Here is a 19,672-nt window from a genome sequence, read left to right on the forward strand (position 1 = left end):
CGTTCTAAATCTTATAAGGACATACAAGGTGCACCTCCTCCCCCGTTATGTAGTAATGCCCCCCATCTTGGGCTCCTTCCTGGTATATATGTCCCCCCATCCTGGGCTCATCCTAGTATATATGTCCCTCATCCTGGCCCCATCCTGGTATACATATATGTCCTCCATCCTGGTATATATGTTACCCCACCTGGCCCCATCCTGGTATATATGTCCCTTTTCCTAGGCTCCATCCTGGTACAGATATCTTTTATCCTGGGCCTCATCATGATATTCAGTGTATACCATATATCCACCATCCTGGGCCCCATTCTGGCAAATATATACCCCATCCTGGTATATATAGTCATGGCCAAAAGTGGTAGCACCCTTTAAATTGTTCCAGAAAATTAAGTATTTCTCCCAGAAAATTATTGAAATTACACATTTGTTATACCCATGTTTATTTTCTTTGTGTGAATTGGAACAACACAACAAAAACATGGAAAAAAAGGCATATTGGAAATCACTCCACACAAAACCCCAAAAATGGTCCGGACAAAATTTTTGGCATCCTCAACTTAATATTTGGTTGTACCCGAACTTGAACCAGAACCCAAACCCTATCAAAACCAATGGGTACCCGGACTTTTGAGCTATAAAATTCTCTCTCTCTTCCACAACTCCGAACATTGCAACGAACATCCGGGAAAAGTCTGTGTTCGACATTGAGCACTGGACACTAACTGCCCTGCGCGAACCCAGAACTTTTAAGTTCAGGATTGCTCATCTCTATGGATAGTCTTATCTAGTTTTGTAGGTTGTAACAAGACACAGGTCCATCGCTCTTCAATCGTAGTTTCGAAGACCTAATTTTTGGACTGTGCTGGTACCTTGTGATGTTACAGTGTTTTTGTTGCTCAAAACAAACGTACTAAAGATGATCTCCTCCTTTTCATATTCCTAAATTAATGCCGGTGACTTATATTTTAGCTAGTCTGTGTGTGTGAATGAAAAAGATCAGAAGAAAAACTAGAACATTTTCCATCATTGTGGGGAAAAATAGCATTACGTGCCATGCTTGACTTGCACTACTAAGTCTACTTTCATCTACGGCTTTCATGCCTAGACCTTGACTCAGTCCTAGATATTATAAGAAATTCCCACCTTTACTTGATCCAATAAGGTCTGTGTGTAACATGCTGAAATAAGTAGTCTTGAACGTTTTCCAGGCTGTAACACAATGCTGTAATTATCTCTACCTACTGCCAAATCCGAAGACATGAAATCCCAGCAGTGATATGACTGTGCGGAGGTGGCAATGGCTGTAGTAAGTCTGCTGCTAATATGTCCAACAAGGTGGCTTGTATTTAATCTGTAGACCTTTAAATATGTTTCAACTTTTTATTTCAACATCTCAAATAATTAGGAAATCTTTTAATATCCATGCTTATTATGCAAAAATTACATCTACAGAAATGCTCATGAATAATTCACGATACATTATATTTTCTTGCATTTACATTTTTAATGGGGTTGTGTAAGATAATGCTATAGCTGAATATATTCTGGGTGTAGTCCCAGCCGTTCTCTGTGGCTGTAGACATTATTGCTTATTTACCCCGCATGATGTCTGCAGCCAGTCAATAGCCTCAGTGGTCTCGGGTCGTACATCGCTTGTGTAAGGTTGTTCACTCATACTGCATTTGATCGTCTCCTTTTCTCTTTTACTGTGTGTTGATTTAATCAGTGTTTATGCTGCTGTAATCACAAGACTTTTATTTTTTTAACATTGCTGGGCAAAGTGCATGGACTTTTTGAATGGGCAACCACTGAACATTGTTCATTACCTGCCAATGACTTCAATGGTAGCAAAAGCACAAAAAGAGGACTTAGAAATGCTCCAAAAATTAAAAAAACAGCAGAAAAAAGGCTGCGATGTTTACCTGCCCAGGCCTCCAAACAAATGCACGCAAGGATGCAGTGGACCCATATAGTTAAAATGGCGGCAACACAGGTGCAAAAATACCGTAGCCTTCTCTATACAGTAAGAGCCCCCACGTAGCCTTCTGTATAAAGTAAGATCCGCAACATAGCCTCCTGTATACAGTATGAGCCCCACATAGACTAATATATACAGCGTAAGCCTCACATAGCCTCCCATATACAGCATGAGCCCCAAACATCCACTATATACAGTATGAGCCTCACATAGCCTCCCTATATACAGCATGAATCCCATATAGCCTCCATATATACAGCATGAGCCCCAAACATCCCCTATATACAGTATGAGCCTCACATAGCCTCCCTATGTACAGCATGAATCCCACATAACCTCTCTATATACAGCATAAATCCCATATAGCCTCCCCATATACAGCATGAATCCCTCATAGCCTCCCTATATACAGCATGAATCACACACAGCCTCCCTATATACAGCATAAATCTCACATAGCCTCCCTATATACAGCATGAATCACACATAGCCTCCCTATATACAGCATGAATCCCATATAGCCTCCCCATATACAGCATGAATCCCGTATAGCCTCCCCATATACAGCATGGATCCCACATAGCCTCCATATATACAGCATGAGCCCCACATAGCCTCCTATGTACATACAAACATCCCATACACATGAAAAAAATACTTACCTCACACCTGTTACCCCTGCGCTCTGCTCCTGCCAATGGCCCCTCCTCCACCAATGTATTTACCGCTGTCTGCATCCCGAGGTTGCAGAAAGCAGTGACAGCGGGCGGCGTGGTGGATGGATGGAGAGGGCAGTATGAGGCCCGTAGGCCACTGTGTGAATCCTTCAGGTATCTCGGTCTGTGGGCCGGACTGAAAGAGCCAGAGGGCTGGATGTGGCTGGTGGGCCGCACTTTGCCCAGTTCAGGTGTAGAGGGATCATCCATATTCTCATTTGCACATGCAAACACGAGAAGCAATGGAATAAAACTGAAAGGGAGAAGATACAGATTAGATATTGAAAAAAACGTTTTTACAGGGTGATCAATGAGTGGAACAGACTGCCATGAGAGGTGGTGAGTTCTCCTTCAATGGAAGTCTTCAAACATCTGTCTGAGATGGTTTAGTGAATCCTGCATTAAGCAGGGGTTGGACAAGATGGAGGTCTCTTCCAACTCTAACATTCTATGATTTTATACACTAGCTTTTCACCCACTTGCTCTGCCATGTGGTCTACCACCAAACAGACCCCCTACTCTTTTCCTGACATCTCAACGTTACTTTCCACCTGCACCTGATTCCTCTTGTCACTGCAGTGAGAGATCATGATTGTTTGCTGCCGGATTCCTTGTGCCCCTTGACAATGCCTGCTATATACCAATGGAGGTAATCATTCGTAACCATCACTACGTTTTCAACTGATTCATAGCCAGAGGATATGAATATTTCCTCAAACCCATCCATCTCTCAGATGTCTGTTTGGGCAATACCTTCACATTAATTTATCTTTTTCAGTACCAGACAAAATCTCTAATCCAAAGATATTAGCAGTAGATACAGATCCAAGTTGTTCATAATCAAAGACCATGTTGTATATCCTAAACACGTTTCGCCCATGCTTCTTCAGGAATTCAGGAAATAACTGGGTAAAGGAACAGGCAGGTTTAAATAGGACCGAGAGAGAGCAAAGTGTAACCTTTAATTCCTGAATAATATGTCTTAGCAAGCGCCATGCTCTACTTACATGGTTGCTACCGTCCATTTTATCCATATGGTGTGGGTGAGTCATCTCAATTGATTTTTTTTACTGAAGACGGACACGCTGGATTTTCCATTATTTCACATCTCAATTAACCATCCTATTACACTGTTCCAAGTGATGTTGTGGCACCGCCATCACGCTACGCTAGAAGTGCTCGGGCCGGAAGTGCACAACATAGTGGCGGCCATAGTGGAAAATTGCTATTTGCTAGAAAGGTACAAGACCCGGCTATAAATGAAGATAGGCACAGAGAAAGACCCAATGGAAACTACCAAGATGTCCGTGTATCTGAGACAAGAGATAAAGAAATGTAGTGTTTAAAATAAAGGAAGCGAGAACAGTCTCATTAATAAATATACTCATAATAAAGAATTAAAGACCTAAATATTGAAAATGAGAAATATAAGAAAGTGAGAAAAATATATGAAATGCATAAAAAGGAAATATAATAAAGCATAAAAGAATGAGCTTACAGTAAAAATATAAAAATGTGTGTACAGTGTAAAAAGACCAAGATATAGTGTGACTAAATGATGACAAGGCACATGATATGGAGTGTAAACAGCAGACATGATTTTAGTTGATAAACAATATATAACTGAAGCCATGATTAATGTGTATAGACAGTAATAAACCGCATAATGCACGACAACTATAAATATATAAAACGGTGAGAAGTGCAAAGTGTGTGATGAATCAGTGATGTGATAAATTAATTAAAGCACGGAATCTAAAAGTAAAAAGTCATTCCAAATGTGTGAGCCATAAAATATATGTTAGTGTGCAGAGATATGAATAAAAACTGGAAATTCATAAAAACATGACCAATGTACTGAAGAGATAAAGGGGGAGAGTGTGATTGACATTTGCATTTATTTTTTATACAAAGTACAAAAGAAGGAAGATGGAGGGTCAAATACTTTACAGTACTGAGACACTGTCATGGTGTGAAAAATCGAAAACTTGGAAAAACCAACGTGTAGGTGGATAACAGAGCACTGTTTTGTAGGTTGTTTTTTTTTCCTGAGGGAGATGTTAGGGTAAAGGGTCCATTAAAAAACACTATTTTTTAAATACCCTTTACCCTAACATCTCCTTCATTTTGCAGGCTGCGTACATTTCCAATTTCTTTCTTACATTTGAACTGTAAAATAACGTCACTTTGTGTCCATGGACCTTTGAAACAGACTAGGAACCAAGTATGGCCCAGGGCAAACTTTTTCGACAGCGCTGAATTATAACAGTTCCTACATTCCTCCTGACGGTCTGTGTTTCAAGCTTGAAGGAATCCGGAGAGTGTGCGTGACTCTTGAATTGTTTTCAGTTTGGAAATGTCCGTTGTGATGACCATGAACCCCAGGTTCTTATTGTTGCATGTGTTTGAGCGTGGCGTAGCAGGGAGCTGGCCTGTCACTTACATTATGCTCCTCGCGTAGGTCAGCCATGAAAAGATGTGGGACTTGAATTGCTTCAATAAAGATCAAAGAAGAGCATTGATAGAGAGCTGGACTCGCTATAAAAAAGATTTTCTCATCAAGGCGGCAATGACCATGGCCGAGGCAGGTTCTATGTACGAGATAGAGCTCTTTCTCGCAAGTGACCGAAAGCGACAGCAAGAGATCTGCACCGAACTAAAGGAAAAGGTAAGTGATTGGGACACACAAGACCATCTAATCTCTCATCTATAAAAATCTTTACCCCTGTAAAATAAAACTGGAACTATTCACTACATTTCACAAATTTTCCTAACCTCTCCGTGACCAAGCCCACTTTTTCTAATCTGACATTTTTCAGTTTATCCAATGATTCTGAGACTGTTTTCATTTTTTATTTTCCGTGACACATTGTACTTTATATTAGTGCAACCGGTAACATTTTGTTTTTTGTTTTCCTTTGTTTTATCAAAAGATCAAAAATTTTCGGAAAAAATATTAGCAATATTCAAATTTGAACGTTTATACCTTTAAACAGATACTTGCACCAGACAAAAAAAAGTTAATAAACAACATTCGCTATATAACTACTTTATGTCAGCATAATGTTTCAAACATCCTTTTAATTTCTTAGGAAATTGTTAGAAGGGTTAAACTTTCATCATCAATTTTTTTTCATTGCTTTTAGGAAATTTACAAAATTTATTTTTTAGGAACCTATTCAGTTTTAAAGTGACTGAGTTGCCCATGTATATTGGAAAAAAAACCAAAGCAAAAGTCATACCATTTTAAAAATCGGCACCCCTCAAAGTATTAGAGACTGCTGTCAAGACGTTTATTAACTTTTCAGGCGCTTCACAGGAATTAACGCAAAGAGACATGAAAGGAATTGAAAAAAAAAAAAAAATTCTCCAAAATGGAAAAAAAAAAAAAAATTCTCCACCAAGTTGGCTTCTGGTTGTCATGGCAACCATCAGAACTTTCCCATTGTGGGTGACAATGTACTTAGGAGGCAGCCCCCTCTCTCTTTTAACCATCTAGATGCCGTTGTCGCTATGGAGAGCAGCATCTAGGGGGTTAAACTGCCTTGATTGGTGCTTACACTGATTGTGGCCGATGCAGAAAAATGGCAGCTGTAGTATACATCTGACACCTGCTACATTTCCAGCCATCGGGGGAGGTATTGTCTTGTTCCTAAGACTAAGGCCATGTTCACACTTTGCGGTTTTTACCGCGGCGATTTTGATGCTGCGGGTCCGCAGCAGTTTCCATAGCGTTTCCATTTACATGTAAACCCTATGGAAACCGCAAACCGCAGTGCACATGCTGCGGGAAAAACCGTGCAGAAACGCAGCGGTTTACAACCCGCAGCATGTCACTTCTTTGTGCAGAATCGCTGCGATTCTTCACTCATAGAAATGCATTGAACCGCTTACTTCCCGCATGGGGCTGTGCCCACGTTGCGGGAAGTAAGCGGTTAATGTGCGGTTGGTACCCGGGGTGGAGGAGAGGAGACTCTCCTCCAGGCCCTGGGAACCATATTTGGGGTAAAAAAAAGAATAAAAATAAAAAATCATGTTATGCTCACCTCTCAGCGCTGCACGCGGCCGGCCGGTCAGAGTTGCTGTGCGAACAGGACCTGCGGTGACGTCGCGGTCACATGACTGTGATGACGCCCGGGTCACATGACCGTGACGTCACGAAGGTCCTTCTCGGCACAGCATCTTTGGAATCGGAGCGCCGCGTGCAGCGCCGAGGAGATCCGGACATCGCAGGGTGAGTATAACCAATTTTTATTATTTTTAACATTACTATTGATGCTGCATATTGCTGCATATGCAGCATCAATAGTATAGGAGTAATCCCGCAGCGGAAACCGCGGAACAAACCGCGATAAATCTGCAGGGATAACCACAGCGGTTTTGCCCTGCAGATTTATCAATTCCGCTGCGGGAGAACCCGCAGAGGGACGCCGCAAAGTGTGAACATGGCCTAACTGTTCCCTAAATGCCATTTAGCCTCCTAATTTTTGGTTACCTCTCCATGCTAGTCAAGAACTGAAGGGAATATGAATTGACCTGCGCAGAGGTTTTTGTGCAGGGAAGTAGAGCGCCTGTGACCACTATTAGGCTGTGTGCACACGTAGCATATTTTTTGCGTTTTTTTCGTGTTTTTTCGCTATAAAAACGCTATAAAACCGCGAAAAAAACGCTACCATTAAGCATCCTATGTAATAGAATGCATTCCGCATTTTTTGTGCACATGCTGCATTTTTTTCCTGAGCGGAATCGCATTCCAGAAAAAAACGCAGCATGTTCATTAAAATTGCGGAATCGCGGCGATTCTGCACCCATAGGAGTGCATTGATCTGCTTACTTCCCGCACGGGGCTATGCCCACCATGCGGGAAGCAAGCAGATCATGTGCGGTTGGTACCCACGGTGGAGGAGAGGAGACTCTCCTCCACGGACTGGGCACCATATAATTGGTAAAAAATACAAGAATTAAAATAAAAAATAGTGATATACTCACCTTTGATGTCCCCCCGCAGTCTTCTGGCCTCTCCGCTGCATGCTGCCGCTTCGGTTCCTATAGCTGCTGTGCGGTGAAGGACCTGCGATGACGTCACGGTCTTGTGATTGGTCGCGAGACCGCTCACGCGACCAATCACAAGCCGCAACGTCATCGCAGGCCCTTCACCGCACACCAGCTATAGGAACGGATGCCGCTGAGGTCTGCAGGTGAGTATAACCATTTTTTTTTATTATTTTTAAACATTCTATCTTTTACTATTGATGCTGCATAGGCAGCATCTATAGTAAAAAGATGGTCACACTTGTCAAACGCTATGTTTGACAAGTGTGACCAACCTGTCAATCAGTTTTCCAAGAGATGCTACAGATCGCTTGGAAAACTCTAGCATTCTGCAAGCTAATTATGCTTGCAAAACGCTAGTTTTCTGCGGGTATATGCATGCTAATTCTGCATGCGATATACCCGCGACAGGAGGCGCAGACTTGCTGCGGAAATTTCCGCGGCAATTCTGCAATGTGTGAACTTAGCCTTATATAGGTAATTGTTATTATTCCTAAAGTAGGATATCCATATTGTACAATTCCATTTTGATAGAAGAGGTCTTTCGACTATAGGCTGATCACCATGAGTCCTGCTTCTGTGATCACCATGTGTCCTGCTGCTGTGATCACCAACGATCAGTGGTAATCTATGTGGAGGAACCGGCAACAAGTGTCCAATTATCCTACAGTGCCTCCACAGAGGAAACTATGCATTACACTGTTTCTATTTAAATTAATTATCTGTCTGTGTAATTCCGGTTTTTGAGCAGCAACACTTTTTTTTTTAGCCTAACCGCAAACTATAGAGAATGTGAACAACTATTATTATTAGGTAATTATATAAGATTATATCAGCAGCAGTGTATTTTGTTGAGTGGACTTATAATAATAGGTTTGTAGTTGTATCCTGAGGAAGAAGTTGGATAACTTCGGAATACATATAGCCAATAACCTAAAAAATAAAAGCCGCTTTTTAGTCATCTCTATCTCCCGAATCCATTTGTTGGATCTCACCAGAAGTTCAGAAAAAGAACACTTTATTTCCATACAGCTAACAATAAAATTGTAAAGTAATTACTTACCGGTAATATATTTGCTCTGACTCCTGCACTATTGATGTAGAAAATGATACTCTAATAATAAATGTGACTTACGAGGAAGATACGGGCAAGAAACTTTGGAGTGATCGGCTACTTTTGACACGACAGTTCTTGTGAGGTGAGAATGAAGTTGTCAGCCCCGGGCCTATATATTCGCTTCTAGGTGTCAGATTATTAAAGGTTTTTGTCAAATAAAGAACAGACCTGAAGGTCTCAGATCTTTTAGTGTAAAGTGTTCCAGCAGCTCCATGACCAATAATGTATCATCTCTATAAACTTTTACTTGCTTTATTCACTTTAGGATTTTACTATAATGAAGATCGTTAATATCTGATCCTTAAAATGTGACTATAAAGGAAGGAACCTTGATTTTGCTCTGATTTTCGGCTTCATTTTAAAAAGTAAAGAAAATCAGAATGCAATGAATATACAGTGGGGCAAAAAAGTATTTAGTCAGTCAGCAATAGTGCAAGTTCCACCACTTAAAAAGATGAGAGGCATCTGTAATTTACATCATAGGTAGACCTCAACTATGGGAGACAAACTGAGAAAAAAAAATCCAGAAAATCACATTGTCTGTTTTTTTAACATTTTATTTGCATATTATGGTGGAAAATAAGTATTTGGTCAGAAACAAACAATCAAGATTTCTGGCTCTCACAGACCTGTAACTTCTTCTTTAAGAGTCTCCTCTTTCCTCCACTCATTACCTGTAGTAATGGCACCTGTTTAAACTTGTTATCAGTATAAAAAGACACCTGTGCACACCCTCAAACAGTCTGACTCCAAACTCCACTATGGTGAAGACCAAAGAGCTGTCAAAGGACACCAGAAACAAAATTGTAGCCCTGCACCAGGCTGGGAAGACTGAATCTGCAATAGCCAACCAGCTTGGAGTGAAGAAATCAACAGTGGGAGCAATAATTAGAAAATGGAAGACATACAAGACCACTGATAATCTCCCTCGATCTGGGGCTCCACGCAAAATCCCACCCCGTGGGGTCAGAATGATCACAAGAATGGTGAGCAAAAATCCCAGAACCACACGGGGGGACCTAGTGAATGAACTGCAGAGAGCTGGGACCAATGTAACAAGGCCTACCATAAGTAACACACTACGCCACCATGGACTCAGATCCTGCAGTGCCAGACGTGTCCCACTGCTTAAGCCAGTACATGTCCGGGCCCGTCTGAAGTTTGCTAGAGAGCATTTGGATGATCCAGAGGAGTTTTGGGAGAATGTCCTATGGTCTGATGAAGCCAAACTGGAACTGTTTGGTAGAAACACAACTTGTCGTGTTTGGAGGAAAAAGAATACTGAGTTGCATCCATCAAACACCATACCTACTGTAAAGCATGGTGGTGGAAACATCATGCTTTGGGGCTGTTATTCTGCAAAGGGGCCAGGACGACTGATCCGGGTACATGAAAGAATGAATGGGGCCATGTATCGTGAGATTTTGAGTGCAAACCTCCTTCCATCAGCAAGGGCATTGAAGATGAAACGTGGCTGGGTCTTTCAACATGACAATGATCCAAAGCACACCGCCAGGGAAACGAAGGAGTGGCTTCGTAAGAAGCATTTCAAGGTCCTGGAGTGGCCTAGCCAGTCTCCAGATCTCAACCCTATAGAAAACATTTGGAGGGAGTTGAAAGTCCATGTTGCCAAGCGAAAAGCCAAAAACATCACTGCTCTAGAGGAGATCTGCATGGAGGAATGGGCCAACATACCAACAACAGTGTGTGGCAACCTTGTGAAGACTTACAGAAAACGTTTGACCTCTGTCATTGCCAACAAAGGATATATTACAAAGTATTGAGATTAAATTTTGTTTCTGACCAAATACTTATTTTCCACCATAATATGCAAATAAAATGATAAAAAAACAGACAATGTGATTTTCTGGATTTTTTTTGTCTCAGTTTGTCTCCCATAGTTGAGGTCTACCTATGATGTAAATTACAGACGCCTCTCATCTTTTTAAGTGGTGGAACTTGCACTATTGCTGACTGACTAAATACTTTTTTGCCCCACTGTAGCTGTATTTTATTCCCAGCAGAACACAGATCAGAATTTGAACATTGGACATTTTTATACATTTTATTTGCAAACAAATTACTCATTTAGAGATTGATGGCAGCAATTCTTCTCAAAAAAGTTGGGCCCTGGCCGTGTCTACCATTTTGTAGCGTCTCCTCTTCTTCATACTACAGTCTTTAAACATCTGGGAAATGAGAAGACAATTGCTGGAGTTTTGGAAGAGGAATGTTGATCCATTATTGCCTGATGTAGGATTCTCACTGTTCCACAATCCGGGGTCTTTACTGGATTTTTAATTTCATAATGCGCCAAATGTTTTGTTCATCACCCAAACTCTTCTCCTGCGAAGCCATGCTGTTATGATGGGTGCAGCGTGTGGCTTAGCGTGGTCTTTCTGAAATATACAAGGCCTTTCCTGTAATAGACATTGTCTGGATGGAGCGGATGTTGTTATAACACCTCCATATAATGCTCAGCATAACCCTAGAATGCGTGACGTCACAAATCTACACTCTTACGTAATGGGGGCCTTTTAGGCCCCCGTGCAAATCATATGGAGAAACTCACATAAATAACTTTATTTCAAAATTGCAAAATAAGATATGAATAAAGCACAACATTATAATTTTTTGTAGAAAGCACCCAAAAACTTTTTTTTCCAAATTTCAAACAAAGATATGAAAAACACACAAAGGTATATAAATCTAGAGTAAACTAGCTGCAGCTACATTTCTTTTCTAACTTTTTCTTTTCAATTTTATTAGTCTTCCAAACAATTTTCACATGTTATCTTTTCTGAAGAATGTTCTTTACAGACATTTTCCCCACAAGTGGTACAATATCGCTCAGTTTTCCTCTGTAAGTTTCTTGGACAAATGAAACAACGCTTTCGTTTTCTTTCTCCTGGCCCTGGAATATCCTGAAACTGTATGCCACACTGTTTAATTGCTTCTTTAGTTTGCTTTGGCAAGCATTTCATGTTGCTTCGCTCCATCATGTGAGGCATTACAAGTTCATGGCAAAGGTCCTTCAAGAATAGGTGTCTCCTGTCCTTCCTCCTTGCAAAGAATTCTGGAGGAGTTTCTGTATAAATAATGAATGAATTCAGGGCTGCTACATCAAGCATATTTGAAAAAATGACTACAGGCCAACGTCTTGTTTGCCTCTTGCATGAATATCCTCCCACCATTTCATCCATTTTGTCTACACCTCCTTTAGTTTTATTGTAATACAGGATGATTTCTGGTTTCAATTTCCTGTCATTGCTGTTAATACTGCAATCATAATGCATGGTACTGAGTAATAGAACGGATTTCTCCTTCTTCGCTTTGTGAGATACCAGTGTCGCTCTCATAAAGTGCTCGCTGTGGATTGTGTTTCATTGCTTGAGGAATTTCTCGTCGGTTTGGCTTCATAGTACCAACAAGTGTAACAGCTTTTTCAAGCAGAAAATTGCCCAGTGCAACATTGGTAAAATAATTGTCCATGGTAATGTTTCTACCTGAATTGTATATTGGTACAGCAAGAGTTTTCACAATCTCGGACCCTAGGTCTTTCTGTACTGGTGTATCAACATCTTTGCCACAGTAGATTACGCCATTTATGCCATAATAATTTGCAGAATCACACATCCAGAAGATCTTTATTCCATACTTGGCTGCTTTAAAAAAAATTATATGAACAACTGGATATTACCAACAACGACATACTGGAGGAATACCTGGAGTTTCAAAATTCTAACTAAAGTAATTTTGCAGATACTAGCAAAAAAGTAAGCACCGGGGCCTAAAAGGCCCCCGATACACATTCTGGGGTGTGTAAGCTGCCCTTGACTTAGGCACAAATTCTGCCCCATACCATCAGAGATGCTGGATCTGTGCGCTGATAACAAGCTGGATGGTCCCTGTTCTCTTGAGTCTGTAGGACAGCGCATCAGTAGTTTCCATAAAGATTTCCGCAATTTAATTCTTTTGACCAGAGAACAGTTTTCCAATTTGCCTTAGTCCATTTTAAATGAGAAGAGAGCAGCATTTCTGGATTGTATTGATATTTGTCTTCTTTGCATGGTAGAGCGTTGCCATGCATTTGTGGATTGCACAGTGAACTGTGTTAAGACAATAATTTCTGAAGTGTTTCTGAGCCGATGCTGAGATTTGCACGACCGAATCATGATGCAGTGTCGCCCGAGGGCCTGTAGATCACGAGCATCCAATATTGACCGTCGTCTTTGACCTTTGGGTACAAGGATTTTTTTCTAGAATCTCTGAATCTTTTGATATTATGTACTTTAGATGGTGATATGTTCTAATCCTTTGCAATTTTATATTGAGAAACATTTTCCTGAAACTGTTCTGCAGCGCCCCAGAGTCCTGGTCGTTGCAGTACTGTGGCTCCGCCACTATGGGGAGCTATGGTACGTCTGATGGCACTGAAGGAGTTCATCTGATCAGGTATCACAGACACCAATACATTTCACAGCCGGGCCCCCGGGGGGAGCTAAGGGTTCTATTCATTAGGCCACTCCCCCCACCATAGTGGGTAAACTGGGGGTCAGGCAGGAAGTTAGTCAGAAGCTGACTGGGTTGGAACCAGGCAACACCTTGTGGCAGAGGGTGTTGTGGGGGAAGATACAGTAGGGTCTCTGTCAGGGGTGGGATCCTGACAGAGGCTTGGCAACTTGAACGAACGTAACGGGACCATGCCTGCTCAGGATAGCGGCGGTGCCCAAGAAAGGATCAGAAGCGAGATAGATTGTGCTGAGTGAGAAACGAGATCATAGCAATAGGAGAATACCAGTAGGAGTCGTGCTGTAAGACCAAAGCAACATCCTACTGAGGCGCACAACCGGTGGCCGGAACGCCGAGAGAGTATCATAATATCCAGCTTCAAGCAATACTCTAAACAGTGGCAGGACAGTCAGTCTAAGGCGGGCTGTCTAACTTAAATCACCTATGCAGTCTTGGGGGGCAACTTGTGGAGAGGGGCGACTCTAGGGTCCCGGAAGAGCTCCGAGCCTACCCGTCAAACGGGTGCCATCCCAACCAGAACATCAGGGAGGGACGGAGGATTAGCAGAACATCATCTAATCGAGTTGTGAGGGAACTTAAGAAACAGACACAACAGTTGTGGGGTACTTTCCGTAAGCACAGCAGGGAAGGACCACAACACCTAGCGCTAGGGGGAAGGCGCAGATTTCCACCTGTGAAGAGAACTCTGGAGGTGCCATTGGACCGGCCGAACTTGCGCAGCCTGGTGAACCGTATTCCGGACTGAGGACCCAGAGATCTTCAGTAAAGAGGTAAAGAGACTGCAACCTGGTGTTTTCGTTATTTACCGCGACCTGCACCCCACAACTGCACCGCTACACCACCACTTTATTGCACCGGACGTCCCCCACTGACAGACAGGGCCATGGACCGGGTCTAGCCACCGTGACCACTCCAGGACTGAGACTCAGAGGCCCGGCTCCGGGTACCCCTCGGCCCTGCGGCGGTGTGGGGGCGCTCCAACTTGGCGTCACGAACAGGATCTACTTAAGCCTGAAGAATCAGGTCATGTGTGCCTTGGAACTGTGATTTATAGTGCTTGGACTGTACTTTATTAGAAGGGCCGTGTATTGCCGCTTGCCGCTAGAAGTTCCCGCCAAAACCGCCGCCATTACAGCGCTAAGGAGAGCGCAGGAGAAGAAGAAGGGCGTGGAAGTGGGCGTGAACAAGCTGAAGAGCGCGAAAGACAATGGCCGCCCAGTCTAAATATCTCGGCCCCTTGAGGACGTGTCCGTCAGCAGCCGAGATCCGCCTCCTGATCCTCAATGGTGGGCAGAGACAGAGAAAACAGAACCGCCCACGAAGGAGAGAGCGGGAAAAGGACCAGGAAGAAGAAGCGAGCAACATGGAGGACGCCATGGCCAGCCGCCCGGAGCCGGAGTGTGGGGTCGGAGCCGAGGACTCCCCCAGCTACCCGGAGAGGCACCGCAGCCAGACCTCCACAGTTGACGCTGACCTCCTGCAGACCGGAGCGGACGAGCTGATCCACCAACCCCGGCGGATGCAGCTGAGCACTGAGGCCGGGTGGAAGAAGACCATCATCGGGAGCCTCGCCAGACGTCTGTCGGCAGCCTCGTCTGGTCCGGAGCAAGGAAGAAGTTCCAGCGCTCCGAAGCCAGAAAGCAGGGCCCTGCCGGAAAGCGAGATGCTGCAAGCAGAGATGACAACGCCGCAGCACAAGGCCCCGCAACCAGCGTTCCAGACCCCAGCGGAGGCGGAGCAGACCGGCACCGGAGGGACCGCATCTGAAGCAGGTATGAAGGACGACCCTGCCCTGACGACCGACACCACTCCAGCGACTGCTAGTGCCACAGCTGCTGACTCCGTTCCAGTGACTGATCTTGCAGCAGCCGCTACCTCTGCTGCAGCAAATGCCCATACTCAAGCTGCGCAGACCTCCATCGCTGCGCATGATTTAACTGTACATGAGAGACGGATTAACGGCGTGTGTCCAGCACTAGGTGCAACCCTGGACTTCACCCTTCCCGGGCCAAGAGGGGTTAAGTGCCAGGTGCAGCCCTGGAAGCCGTTCAACTAACATACCTCCCAACCGTCCCGATTTCAGCGTGACAGTCCCGCTTTGGCACCGGGGTCCCGCTGTCCCGCTTCGGGCATTTAAAATCCCGAATTTGCGGCCGCCGGTGAAGCCCCGCCCACTTCCGGGACGTAGAGAGAGCCCGATTAGGTTTGTGGCTGTTTTTTTTTTCTTATACATGCTGGGTCTCCTCCCGACCGATCCCTCCCCCGCCCCCTGTGTGTGCGGCGCTGCCACGCTGAGGAAGAGAGCCAGCAGCGATCAAGATGAGAGGTCAGCGACTCACTACCTGAGGTGTGTGCACGGAGCTCCGGCGTCTCCTGCTCTTAGCTGCTATCCCGGCAGAGAAGGAGAGACGGGGGAGGTGCCGGGACAGTGCAGAGCTGTGAGCAGCCGGAGAAACTGAAGAGCTGCACATGGACAGATCAGCCGCCCCTGCACCACAGAGGAGATTGTGTGTGTGTGTGATGTGTGTGTGTGTGTGAGATGTGTGATGCTGCATTTGTGTGTGTGTCATGTGTGTATGAGGTATCTGGTGTGTGTGATGGCTGGGTGTGTGTGATGGCTGGGTGTGTGTGTGTGATGGCTGGGTGTGTGTGTGTGATGGCTGGGTGTGTGTGTGTGATGGCTGAGTGTGTGTGTGTGATGGCTGGGTGTGTGTGTGTGATGGCTGGGTGTGTGTGTGTGTGTGATGGCTGGGTGTGTGTGTGTGTGATGGCTGGGTGTGTGTGATGGCTGCATGTGTGTGATGGCTGCGTGTGTGTGTGTGTGTGATGGCTGCGTGTGTGTGTGTGTGTGATGGCTGCGTGTGTGTGTGATGGCTGCGTGTGTGTGTGATGGCTGCATGTGTGTGATGGCTGCGTGTGTGTGTGTGTGATGGCTGCGTGTGTGTGTGATGGCTGCGTGTGTGTGTGATGGCTGCATGTGTGTGATGGCTGCGTGTGTGTGTGTGTGATGGCTGCGTGTGTGTGTGTGTGATGGCTGCGTGTGTGTGTGATGGCTGCGTGTGTGTGTGTGTGTGATGGCTGCGTGTGTGTGTGTGTGATGGCTGCATGTGTGTGTGATGGCTGCGTGTGTGTGTGTGATGGCTGCATGTGTGTGTGATGGCTGCGTGTGTGTGATGACTGCGTGTGTGTGTGATGACTGCGTGTGTGTGTGATGGCTGTGTGTGTGTGTGTGATGGCTGCGTGTGTGTGTGTGATGACTGCGTGTGTGTGTGATGGCTGTGTGTGTGTGTGATGGCTGCATGTGTGATGCATTTGTGTCAAAGCTGCATGTGTTTGTGAGCTGCGTTTGTGATGCTGCGTGTGTATGTGTGATACTGTGTGTGTGATGCTGCATGTGTGTGAGCTGCGTGCCTGTATGTCATTATACAGTATGGAGAACTGTGGCCATAATACAGTATGGAGCATCATGTGGGGTCATTATACAGTATGGAGCATCATGTGCAGTCATTATACAGTATGGAGCATCATGTGCGGTCATTATACAATATGGAGCATCATGTGCAGCCAGTATACAGTATGGAGCATCATGTGTGGTCATTATACACTATGGAGCATCATGTGCAGTCATTATACAGTATGGAGCATCATGTGCGGTCATTATACAATATGGAGCATCATGTGCGGTCATTATACAGTATGGAGCATCATGTGCGGTCATTATACAGTATGGAGCATCATGTGCGGTCATTATACAGTATGGAGCATCATGTGCGGTCATTATACAATATGGAGCATCATGTGTGGCCATTATACAGTATGGAGCATCATGTGTGTTCATTATACAGTATGGAGCATCATGTGCAGCCAGTATACAGTATGGAGCATCATGTGCGGTCATTACAACAATATGGAGCATCATGTGCGGTCATTATACAGTATGGAGCATCATGTGCAGCCAGTATACAGTATGGAGCATCATGTGCGGTCATTATACAATATGGAGCATCATGTGCGGTCATTATACAGTATGGAGCATCATGTGCGTTCATTATACAGTATGGAGCATCATGTGCGGCCATTATACAGTATGCATGCGGTCATTATACAGTATGGAGCATCATGTGCGGTCATTATACAGTATGGAGCATCATGTGCGGCCATTATACAGTATGGAGCATCATGTGCGGTCATTATACAGTATGGAGCATCATGTGCGGCCATTATACAGTATGCATGCGGTCATTATACAGTATGGAGCGTCATGTGTTCATTATACAGTATGGAGCCTCATGTGTGGCCATTATACAGTATGGAGCACTGTGTGGCCATATTTTTTTGTTTATAACTATTGTATATGAAACAGTGTGATCAGCAGTGCTAAATGGGTGTGCTTGGGACGTGGATATGGGTGTGACTAATTATGAATGGGTGTGGTCAGAGGCGTGGCCTAAAATTTGCGCGCCGCAAACTTTGTCCCTCTTTCCCATCTTCAAAAGTTGGGAGGTATGAACTAAGCCTCGGAAACCTGAAACTGTAAATAGTTAACTGTTTATTTCCTTGCTGTTTTGCTGCTAAAACCCGTCCTGAGTTAACTCTTAAAGGGATCCCTTTGTTTACCCGGGATCCCTATTGCTTTTTATTTTTGCTTTCACTTTCATTTTTGCTTTTTTGTTCCACAATGTTATAAAAACTGCTGAATCATGAACAATGCATGATACAAACTTCTTGTAAATAGTTTGCACCTTCTTAAAGGTGCTATCTACTGGTTCTATATGAAGAAAGGACACTGCGAAGATATTGTTTTTTTTTTTAAAACATCACTGGAGTCCTTATTGCAAACAGACTTGCAGCTTGAGGAGTTGCACTACCTCATAGAGACTTGGTCCCCTCTTAAAGGGGATGTTCACTGATGGTACTTAGAGAATGATGTTGCTCTAAAAAGAAAGTTAATGATGCTGCTGATATGTACAAGTTGTATGTAGCTAAATTGTTGAAAGAAAGAAGTGTTTAATAATGTGTTCTGAGATAAAGTAATTATTGGAAAGATGTAGTAGACCCGTAGGGGTAGACATGAAGTCCTGCACAAGTGAAAGTTAGAAGAAAGATGCAGTAGACCCGTAGGGGTAGACATAGAGTTCTGCATGATTGCTAGTAAGAAAGTAATGATGGAAGTCAAGAAAATGTTGATAACGTTGATAGAAAATGGGGATAGAAGGTAAACCCTGAGTCCTCCATAGGAAGTTAGTCATTTTAGGAAAAGAGTTAATAATGTGTTACAAAGGACAGAAAGTGAGCCCGTAGGGGTTAGTTAGTGAGTTCTTTTAGGAGTCATGTAGAGATGGCTCAGTGCTCTTAAATTGAAAGAATGTTAGGATCTATACTGTGTATAGTAGTTGAAAAGACAGAAGGCTCGGGCTGAAAGGAGCGGTCCTGTAAGAAAGGAGAGGCAGTAGGTCTGGCGCCGTTAGGACAGGCGGTCCTGCAGATTTAAAGAAGGAGAATGTAGCACAGTTGCTTAAGCCTTATAATGTGTATAAGAAGGTCTTTTAGGGATTTAGAGTGTGCATCCTTAAAGGCAATGTTAACTTATTGTTCCAGAATTTGTGCCAAGTAGAATACCCGGTTGGGTAAGAAAACTTATTTATAGCATGTTGCTATGTTATTTAACCATGTTTGTAACGTTCAAGTGTCCTCACCTCCCATAAAGGGAAGCTCTGTTCAAGTATACTTATTGTTATTTGCACTCAACAAATTGTATGTCTTTTTGCTAATCTGTATTGTTGTTTTCTTCCCAGTCCCGGAGTACTGGATTTAACCGGGGGGGAGTGCAGCGCCCCAGAGTCCTGGTCGTTGCAGTACTGTGGCTCCGCCACTATGGGGAGCTATGGTACGTCTGATGGCACTGAAGGAGTTCATCTGATCAGGTATCACAGACACCAATACATTTCACAGCCGGGCCCCCGGGGGGAGCTAAGGGTTCTATTCATTAGGCCACTCCCCACCATAGTGGGTAAACTGGGGGTCAGGCAGGAAGTTAGTCAGAAGCTGACTGGGTTGGAACCAGGCAACACCTTGTGGCAGAGGGTGTTGTGGGGGAAGATACAGTAGGGTCTCTGTCAGGGGTGGGATCCTGACAGAGGCTTGGCAACTTGAACGAACGTAACGGGACCGTGCCTGCTCAGGATAGCGGCGGTGCCCAAGAAAGGATCAGAAGCGAGATAGATTGTGCTGAGTGAGAAACGAGATCATAGCAATAGGGGAATACCAGTAGGA

General features: G+C 44.1%; 1 protein-coding gene across 6 annotated transcripts in view; it reads left to right on the forward strand.

Moving 5' to 3' along the window:
• CCDC148 (coiled-coil domain containing 148) overlaps positions 1–19,672 on the forward strand; it is a 198,209-nt gene that overhangs the window by 148,387 nt on the left and 30,150 nt on the right. For all 6 annotated transcript variants that reach the window (XR_013217805.1, XM_077272911.1, XM_077272915.1 and 3 more), the window contains one exon: positions 5,159–5,365. Coding sequence is in view for 5 of the 6 variants with exons in the window: in XM_077272911.1 (XP_077129026.1) it covers positions 5,159–5,365 (207 nt within the window). In the remaining variant the exon portion in view is untranslated. The remainder of the gene's footprint in view (positions 1–5,158; positions 5,366–19,672) is intronic.

The sequence above is a fragment of the Ranitomeya variabilis genome, chromosome 7 (assembly GCF_051348905.1).
Source record: "Ranitomeya variabilis isolate aRanVar5 chromosome 7, aRanVar5.hap1, whole genome shotgun sequence".
Lineage (NCBI taxonomy): Eukaryota > Metazoa > Chordata > Amphibia > Anura > Dendrobatidae > Ranitomeya > Ranitomeya variabilis.